The sequence below is a fragment of the Phocoena sinus genome, chromosome 19 (genome assembly GCF_008692025.1).
Source record: "Phocoena sinus isolate mPhoSin1 chromosome 19, mPhoSin1.pri, whole genome shotgun sequence".
Classification (NCBI taxonomy): Eukaryota; Metazoa; Chordata; class Mammalia; order Artiodactyla; family Phocoenidae; genus Phocoena; species Phocoena sinus.
Genome location: NC_045781.1, coordinates 12,758,482 through 12,768,444, shown reverse-complemented (window position 1 = coordinate 12,768,444; position 9,963 = coordinate 12,758,482). Strand labels below are relative to the sequence as shown.

At 51.2% G+C, this 9,963-nt stretch overlaps 1 protein-coding gene across 1 annotated transcript; it reads right to left on the bottom strand.

The window, feature by feature from the left end:
• Positions 1-4,793: 4,793 nt before the first annotated feature.
• Positions 4,794-6,238, bottom strand: LOC116744115 (interferon lambda-3-like). Its single transcript, XM_032613434.1, has 6 exons — positions 6,229-6,238; positions 5,943-6,124; positions 5,586-5,663; positions 5,173-5,316; positions 4,981-5,064; positions 4,794-4,889 (listed from the first exon to the last, which is right to left on the bottom strand). Exons 1-6 carry the CDS (start codon positions 6,236-6,238, stop codon positions 4,794-4,796), a joined length of 594 nt encoding a protein of 197 aa, XP_032469325.1.
• Between the last annotated feature and the right edge of the window lie 3,725 nt (positions 6,239-9,963).

Genomic DNA, 9,963 nt, shown 5'->3' with positions numbered 1-9,963 from the left:
TATATATATATATATATTATATATATATCTGTATCCTGTTGGTTCTATTTCTCTGGAGAAGCCTGACTAGTACAAGGAGGCAGAGAAATGGGGTGGTAACTGGAGGGGGTGTGGGACTGAGATAGAATTTCTTTATGTTTTTATTTTTATGTATTTTTTTTGGCCACATCGCGGCATGTGGGATCTTAGTTCCCTGACCAGGGATCAAACCTGTGCCCCTGGCAGTGGAAGCGCAGAGTCCTAACCACTGGACCGCCAGGGAGTTCCCAAGATAGAATAAATAATAGAAATGATAGGAATAGACAGGGGAAATCTGATGATGCAGGATAAGCGGTGAGGGGAGAATTATGAGTAAGAAACAGGTAGGATCCAGGGTCCAAATGGAGAAGCTGGGTTTAGAAAGGAGGATAGCAGAGCATCCAGACCCCGATGCTGGTAGGTATGTGGATGTGGTAGTGGGAGCATATGGGATTTCTCTTCTATTGCTTCCATCTTTTCAGTGGAAGAAGCAAAGCCATCTGTGAGAGTGAGGATGGGGGAGAGGAGTTGGAGTTTTAAGGAGAGGGGAGAAAATATGAAATAAGTATTGGAGGCTTGTAATAGATTATGGAGGCCTGAAATAACCCCCATTTTGATCAGAAATCTACCATCTTTGCTGTGACCTGAGCTTTCAGGAGAAGTGGGCCCCAACCCCACTCTACAAAGCAGACCATCTTTGGTCTGAGCCACTTATAGTTGTCTCATGTCCCTTTCCAGTAAATCATTTGGGCTGAGACATGTGACAGTCATCCATTCTTTCAATAGGTATTGACTGAGCACCTACTCTGTGCCTGTTTTGGGTGCTGGGGACAGAGGTGAACAAAACAGACAATAACCTCTGAGCTGGTGGAGCTTATATTCTAGTAGAGAGCGACAGGTCATAAACAACAACATAATAAGTAACCACATTTCTTTCTTTCTTTTTTTTTTTTTTTTGGCAGAGCCGCTTGTGGGATCTCAGTTCCCAGACAAAGGATCGAACCCGCATCCCCTGCAGTGCAAGCGCGAAGTCTTAACCACTGGACCGCCAGGGAAGTCCCAATAAGTAAGTACATTCTTGGGACTTCCGTGCTGGTCCAGTGCTTAAGACTCCACACTCCCAATACAGGGGACCTGGGGTCGATCCCTGGTCAGGGAAGTAACTAAATCCCGCACGCAGCAACAAAGGCCCCGTGTGCCGCGACTAAGACCTGGCTCAGCCAAATAAATACATATATATTTTTTAAAGTAAGCACATTTATGGTGTGTTAGAAGGAGATATGTGCTATGGCGGGGGGGAAGTAGAGCACTAGGATATCAGGAGCACTAGGGGGTTTGCAATTTTTTTTTTTTTTTTTTTTTTTGCGGTACGCGGGCCTCTCACTGTTGTGGCCTCTTCCGCTGCCGAGCACAGGCTCCGGACGCAGGCTCAGTGGCCATGGCTCACGGGCCCAGCCGCTCCGCGGCATGTGGGATCCTCCCGGACCAGGGCGCGAACCTGCGTCCCCTGTATCGGCAGGCGGACTCTCAACCACTGTACCACCAGAGAAGCCCGGGTTTGCAATTTTTAATGGAATGTTAATGTGGGATTGAAGGAAAGTCTGCTAGGGGCTCCTAGGAAAAGTTTTCCTCAGTGATAAGAAAGATACATGGAAATGCTGTCCCTTTTCTTCCTCTGGACATTGTTCAAAGGACTTAATATCCGGAACTGCGGTAGCCACCGTGTGACCTGAGATGATCAAACTTGAGGATGAGGCTGAAATGCTGAGGACAGCAAGGCTGAAAGATGGAAAGGATTTGAATTATCAATAACATTAGTGTGATTTCCTGAATTAGCCAACTCCTTATCTATCTTCCCCTCAGGCTTCTTGGTATATGAGATTACAAATTCCTGATTGTTTAAGCAAGTTGAGTTGAAGTTTTCTGTTATTTAAGGAAAAAAAATCCCATAACCATTATGTGATGTGACAATATTTCATTTTAAAAATCTGTAAGTGCTGAAGAAGTTAACAGGCATCCACCAAGGTCCCAGAGATGAAAGAAACCACCCTCCTGTAGCCAAGAGTGGTGTTCAGGACCATGGAGAGTGGACAGTGGTCCTGCCTTCTCAGCACTGTGGACTAGCTCTTCTTAATGGGGGTTTCCACCAGCAAATCCCTTTCTACGGATCATTAGTCGGAAAATGGCATAGGAACTTTTAGGATGAGAGTCTTCATTGCTACTGGCTTATCAGCTGGTCCAGTTTGGATCTGAACTTGAGCTGGTTTCTATACACAATAATAAAGCTAATTTGTCTTTGTCTTTAAAGTCAGAGTTGGAGGGACTTCCCTGGTGGTCCAGTGGTTGAGAATCCGTCCTGCAATGCAGGGGATGCCGGTTCGATCCCTAGTCGGGGAACTAAGATCCCACATGCCGAGGGGCAACTAAGCCCGCGTGCTGTGACTACTGAGCCCACGTGCTCTAGAGCCCGTGCACCACAACTAGAGAGAAGCCCACATGCTGCAACTAGAGAGAAGCCCCCATGCCACAACAAAAGATCTCACGTGCCACAACTGAGACCCTATGCAGCCAAAAACTAAATAAACAATAAAGTCAGAGTTGGAGATAAGAACTTAGGATGTGTTATACTGCCTTATCATTCCAAATACCTTCTTCCTTTCCAAAGTGAGGAATCCATTTCTTGGGGAAAATTATTAATCTCTGCCTTATTGACCTCAGGCTTGGCTATGTCACTTGTTTGGGCCAATGAAATGGGGATGGAAGTGGTGTGTATCATTTCTGAGCAGAAGTTCTAAGAGCCAGTGCGTGGTACACCATGTACTCTTACAGAGGTAAGAAATAGTAATGTCATAGAGACAGGAGTAGGCAGAAGAGCATGTTTCCCTAGATTGCAGCCCCAGATTATTCATCTTCTTGCCCCCCTTCCATGGATACTGAATACAAGGACTATTTGCAGCTTTGTATCAATGACAGTCTTTGAAAACCAATCAATACAATCCACAAGACAGGCTAAAGAAAAGAAAATCACATGATCATATCAATCAATGAAGAAAAAACATTTGCTGGATTTCAACATCGATTCATGATCTTTTTTTTTTTAATTGGGCTGTGTCAGGTCTTAGTTGTGGCATGCAAGATCTTTCATTGCAGCACACGGGCTCTTCGTTGCAGTGCGCAGGCTTCTCTCTAGTTGTGGCACGCGGACTCCAGAGCACACAGGCTTCTCTAGTTGTGGTGCACGGGCTCCAGAGTGCACAAGCTCAGTAGTTGCAGCACACAGGCTCTCTAGTTGTGGCGCACAGACTCAGTAGTTGCGGCACACGGGCTCTCTACTTGTGGCACACAGGCTCTAGAGCACGTGGGCTCAGTAGTTGTGGCACACGGGCTTAGTTGCCCTGTGGCATGTGGGATCTTCGTTCCCTGACCAGGGATCGAACCCATGTCCCCTGCATTGGAAGGCAGATTTTTAACCACTGGACCACCAGGGAAGTCCCCAGTCATGATCTCTTTAAACTCTTAGAAAAATAGGAATGGAAAGGAACTTCCTCAACTTGAAAAAGAACATCTACAAAAAACCTACAACTGACATTTACACTTAATGGTGAAACTGAATGTTTTCCCCCTAAGATCAGGAAGAAGGCAAAGATGCCCTGTTTCACCCTTCTTATTCAACATAGTACTACAGTTTTATCCAGTGCAATAAGGCAAGAAAAGGAAATAAAAGACATACAGATCAGACAAGAAAATTATTTGCAGTCAACACCACTGTCTACATAGAACAATGCCCACAGTGGACCTTAATGACTTTTTGGTGACAACTCTCTCTGTGATATTTCTCCCAGCACATCGCCACCCTGACAATAGTTATCCCAGGTTTAGAACCACAGGAGGTTGGGGTGAATGTAACACAAACACAATTTTAACACATATCCTTAGAAATACTAACAGTGATAGACCATAGGTCCATCATAAAGCCATGGTCCTGCTGATCTGACCCAGACACAGCCTCCTCTAGACATCTTATTACTTAATGTCATGATAGCTTGTGATGCAATGAAATCTTCCATTGCTGTGGCTGAAAACATCCTCGGTGATTTTTTCACTCCTCATTCATTTATTCTTTCATAGTCTCTTCATCTCTCACTTCTTCTTCCAAATGCAATACACACACACTCAGAGGGGCACAGTCACATACTCAGCTGTGCAGTCACTTATACAGTCACATATAAACAAGGTCAAGGTCATAGACAAATTGTTTATTTTCACACATTTTACAAAAAGTACAACAATAAATATCTTTTAGGGGCTTCAAAAACAAATAGGGATCTGGAAGCAATAATCCAGTGGAGGTAGTTTGTGCATAAATAATATCTAAGATGCTGAGACAGGGCTTCCCTGGTGGCACAGTGGTTAAGAATCCAACTGCCAATGCAGGGGACACGGGTTAGGGCGCTGGTCCGAGAAGATCCCACATGCCGCGGAACAACTAAGCCCGTGTGCCACAACTACTGAGCCTGCGCTCTAGAGCCCGCGAGCCACAACTACTGAGCCCGCGTGTCACAACTACTGAAGCCCACAAGCCTAGAGCCGGTGATCCGCAACAAGAGAAGCCACCGCAATGAGAAGCCCACACACCGCAATGAAGAGTACCCTGTGCATGCCGCAACTGGAGAAAGCCCGTGCACGGCAACAAAGACCCAATGCAGCTAGAAATAAATTAATTAATTAAATTAAAAAGAAATAAAAAAGATGCTGAGACAGGTGGGTCTCTGGGGTCAGACACACTGGTCTCCACTGGCAACACATTTCAGGTCCCGGGTGAGGAGGCGGAAGAGGTTGAACATGACAGAGGCTTCGAGGCAGTCCCGGGACTCCTGGGAGCAGAGGGGGATGGCTCAGTAGCTCCCACGTCTGGGCTCCCAGCTGAGCCCAGCCATCGGTTTCCCCTCCCCGGTCACTCACCTTCTTCGGGGCCTCCTGGAGCCGGTGCAGCCAGTGGTGGAGGCGGCCCCGGGGCCTGGGGCCTGCTGTGGGCCGAGCTGGGACCTGTGGACAGAGGAGGGTGGCGTTGAGGGTGTGAGGCAGGGCCTGGGACAGAGGGGCACGTACAGGTGGCCAGAGCCCAGACGCGGCCCGGGTGCCCCGAGTGCTCACGCAGGCCTGGAGCTTGGAGTGGATGTGGTGCAGCGTGTGAAGGGGCTGGTCCAGGATGTGATCCGGGGATGAGTTAGCCGTGGCCTCCAGGACGTTCAGTGTCAGGGCCAGCTCCGCCTCCAAGGCCACGGGGCGCTCCCACACCTGAGGAGGAGACAGAAGACAGGTGAGAGTTGCACGTGAGAGAGAACAGGCGAGGAGGCACAGGTGAGGGGGACAGAGGAAGGGACAGTGGAAGGTGAAAGTCGGGGTCAGGTGAGAGCCGATATGGTTGGCTGAGGGGAAGGGGTCAGGGGACGAGTGGGGAGGGCAGGGAGAGAAGGACGTGAGGGAAGGAGGAGGTGAGGGGCCACCCGCAGAGCCGGAGCAGGGCGGGCAGGTGAGGGCAGGCAGGCCTGACTCCCCCAACTCACCTGCAGCTGCCTCAGGTCCCGGGTCCTGGGGAAGAGGCGGGAGCTGCAGTTCCAGTCCTTCTGCAAGAGCGACTCTTCCTAGAGAGCAAGGGCAAGGTCAGCCCACAGGGGGAGGGACAGAGGGAAGACCCCAGGGAGACTGGAGGATGGCCAACAACAGGAGGACGGGAGGTTGACTTCCAGAAGAACCGTAGAGGCACGTCCACCGCAGGAGGACAGGAGATCGCCCACCGCGGGGAGGGTGGAGGTCAGCCCAGTGCGGGGAGGGCAGGCCCACCTTCAGGCCAGGTAGCCTGGGAGCGCACAGAGGGAGGGGTGGAGGGTCGCCCACTGCAGGAGGGGTCGGGGGAGACTCACAAAGGCATCCTTGGCCCTCTTGAAGGCCTGCAGCGCTTGTGGGGACAGAGACTTGAACTGGGCCATGAGGCAGCCCCTTGCCCCTGGGAGGGCCCCGAGGGGTGAGGGCACAGGAACCGCTCCTGTCCTGCTCGGCGCCACGGTCATCAGCACCAGCACCAGCGTGCAGCCGGGGGCCACGTCTGTGTTAAGGAAGGACAGAAGGTGAGGGGAGGGAGGGCGTCGCGGCGGGGAGGGGGGAGGCTCTGGGGAGGCGAGGGTCCCAGACAATGATGTAGGGGCTGACCCAGCTTCATTCCTGCTCTCTGGTCTCTGCAGCAGACGGGGGATCGAGTGTCCGCTCTGAGGCTGCCGCCTGGGGTCTCTCAGTCTCCTCCGGCGTCTCTGACTTCAGCCTCCTTCTCTGGATCTCAGCTCGCTGCTCTGTCCGCGTCTCTGAACTTCCAGCTCCGTCTCAGGTGTAATTCCTGCCTGAGTTCCATGGCGCAGCTTTTAGCCTGTGCAGCTGGGCAATCCCAGCTGATGTAGGAAAAGTGAAAACACAGCTAGAGGCTGACACTGGCCACAGGGGAGGCGAGCGCTGGGAAAGCCCAGAGCGGGGCGGGGCCTGTGAGCCATGTGAGCTGCTCAGGGAAAGAGAAACTGACATGGATTCATGTCCCATTTCACCTCCAAGAAAGTGAGTAAGGAAGTCAAAATCAGGGCTGGGGCAGCTTCAGCCCCACACCGAGGGTCTCCTGCGCCGGTGCCCAGGCTGATCTAGGACTGGGGTGGGGAGGGGACAGAGGGACTTCCTTTTTGGCAGAGGCCCCAGTACAGGGAGTAGAGGGAAAAGGCACCTGTAGGAGGTGTTGCCATGAAGAGCCTGGAACTTCCAAGAGGGAGGCTGTCTGGGAGACGGCAGAAGGTCCAGGGGTGCTGCTGCGGGTGGCAGGGAGAGGGAGAAAGGCAAAACACTCGCGAATTCAGAGAGGACACCAGCTGCTCCCCACCCTTCCCCACCTGGTACCGACAGAGGCAGCGTGGGGGAGGTCGGGAGCCTGCACCGACCTGCTCTCTGTCAGGCACACAAGGACCCAGGAATAGGAGGAGGTGCTATGAAATTGAGCTGTGACCAGTACTTCGGGGAAATCAGGTGGGGTTGAGAAAAATGCCTTCATTCATTCACCAAGTACCTATTTGCCCTCCCACCCCAGCTTTGGGTCAGACCCTGCTCAAGGTGCCAGGAGGAGAGCATTGCAAAAAGAAAAGACATGAAACAATCCTTCATGGAGCTTTTTACTAGAGAGAGGTACAAGACAGTACCTGTCTGGGACACGGGGATTAGGCGTGTGGTATGTATTACGTTAGGTAAAGTCAGATAACGGAAAATGAAAGAAGTGAAGCAGGGACGAGAGCAGAGTGCGAGAGGAAGTCTGTATTAATAAGGTAATGAAATGACATTTGAGGGAAGACCTAAAGGAAGTGAGGAAGGGAGGTCTGTGGAGATCTGAGGGGGAGCCTTCCAGGAAAAGGGAACAGTCAGTGGAAAAGAGAAACAGAGACACGCCCCTCCTTCTGTGAGCCTGTACATGTCTCACCCTGTTCACAGAGGCTCTGCCACAACATGGTTTGTCTTCTGTGTTGTTGTTGTTGTTGTTTTTGGCCGCGCTGCCTGCAGGATCTCAGTTCCCCGACCAGGGATTGAACCGGGCCCTCGGCAGTGAAAGCGCAGCGTCCTGACCACTCGAATGGCAGGGAATTCCCTCACAACGTGCTACTGAATACTCATGGTAGCACCAAGGACATCCTGTGCTTTGCCTACATTGCAAATACAGAGGAAACTGCAGGGACTCAGAGGGGTTAAGAGACTTGCCCAAGGTCATACAGCAAATAAGTGGTGAGGGCAGGATATTAACTGAGTTCTGTCTGACACCAGAGAGTAACCACTACACTCAACAGCCCCAGTGTAGCTACATCTCCTGACTCGGAGGTAATGGACGTCTCGAACAGAAGGTGTGGAGTCCTTTTGACTATTACTCCCACCCCCTCTTTCCCTCATTCATAATTCCAGGGAGAGGGTGGACCAAAGTCCTCATTTGGGAATGTCTCTGAGCTCTGATACGTAACGTTTTTTAGAAATTTTTTTATTGGAATATAATTGCTTTACAACGTTGCATTAGTTTCTGCTGTACAATGAAGTGAATCAGCCATATGTATGCCTATATCCCCTCCGTCCTGGACCTCATTCCCACGCCCCCACCCCACCCATCTAGGTCGTCACAGAGCACCGACCGAGCTGAGCTTCCTGTGCTCTAGAGCAGGTTCCCACTAGCTAGCTATTTTACGCCTGGTAGTGTATATATGTCAGTCCTACCCTCCCACTTCGTCCCACCCTCCCCTGCCCCAACTCTGTCCACATGTCCATTCTCTAGGTCCACGTCTCTATTCCTGCCCTGCTGATAGGTTCACCTGTAACAGCAGGTGGACTTCCCTGGGGGCCCAGTGGGTAAGACTCTGTGCAGGGGGCCCGGTCTCTATCCGTGCTAGAGGAACTAGATCCTGCACGCATGCCGCAACTCAGACCCAGAGCAGCCAAAATAAATAAACATGTTTTTTGTTTTTTTGCTGTACGCGGGCCTCTCACTGTTGCGGCCTCTCCCGTTGCGGAGCACAGGCTCCGGATGCGCAGGCCCAGCGGCCATGGCTCACGGGCCCAGCCACTCCGCGGCAGGTGGGATCTTCCCGGACCGGGGCACGAACCCGTGTCCCCTGCATCGGCAGGCGGACTCTCAACCACTGCGCCACCAGGGAAGCCCAATAAACATGTTTTTTAAAAATAAAAGCAACAGCAGGGATGTGCCCAAGTCACCTACCAGTGTTCTTTCTGGTCAGTTTCTATTAATTGCATCGGCCTTACATCAGGGGAGGACACATTGCAACAACTGTGAATCCTGAAAATTGACAAATTATCTCAAAATCCCTCAACATCATACTGTTTCTCTTAGAAAGGAAGTTCAGGGGAGTGGTTAGGAGCATGGGAGCTGGAGCTAGACTCTGGGGCTCAAACCTGGCTCTGACCCTCTCTAGCTGTGTGACCTCGGCAAACAGGCTTTGCAGTTGGCCACGAAGATTGCCCATCCACAGATGCAGACAAATTATAAAAGTGCAATTGTTCTGCACTTACGTGTGTGATTATTTAATGGAGACCAATCATTAAGGCCATTCTGTGGCTTCAGCTGGAAGCTTCAGAAACATTATTTCAATGTATAGGACTCACTGCAAGGGAAGTGTAACAATGCCATGGCATAAATGAGTAAACTGAGGCTCAGAGAGAAGTAATTTGCCCAGACACGCAACACTTAAGGGGCAGGGGCAGAACTGAAACTCAGGTCACCTGATTTCCCTGTCTCAGCATTTTGTGCTGAACAGCCCCCCTCAAGATGATCACGGAATAAACAACCCACAGAAATGCAAAAATAGTTAATAATTCGCAATTAATTAACAACAGAAGACAGAACGGCAAATACACACAGGAACTTCATAAATACAAAACACGTTTAAGTAACGGAATTCAAAAAACCACTTATCCAGAGGACTTTTAGCCCTTTCACTACCCAGTCCCTCAGGGAAAGAGACTTCCCCAGCGGGGACGTCCAAGAGTCACATACTCATGGACTCGCAAAGCGGGCACTGAAGGTTCAAAGCAGGGCTGGGGCCTGTCATGAGACAGGGCTGTTCCTGTAACCACAGAAGTAGAAACTGGTCCACGGTACGTGGTGGTCAGCGACCAAGGCGGACACGGACTCCAGTCTTTTCCTGCCGGCCCGGGCCCTGGAAGATCTTAGGGCAACGCATCCCGCGGAAATATCGCTGCTTCCGGGGGAACTCGTTGTGGTCTTTGGGAAAAGGGCGCCTCTGGCACCAGCGCCGGCGGGTCCAGGCCGAGAGACCCGCCTGGTCCGGTGGGGTCACGGAGGAGGGCGGCGTCCGCAACCAGGCGCCCCCAGAGCTTCGGGTCCCAGGCGGAGCCGCGGCGGGA

Bases quoted from the DNA above. Each gene is read 5' to 3' on its own strand.
- LOC116744115 (XM_032613434.1), bottom strand. The intron at 5,317-5,585 runs GTGAGTTGGGGG...TCTCCTCCTCAG, and splicing joins GGGACCTGAGGCAGCTGCAG to GTGTGGGAGCGCCCCGTGGC. The intron at 5,065-5,172 runs GTGAGCACTCGG...CTCTGTCCACAG, and splicing joins ACTCCAAGCTCCAGGCCTGC to GTCCCAGCTCGGCCCACAGC.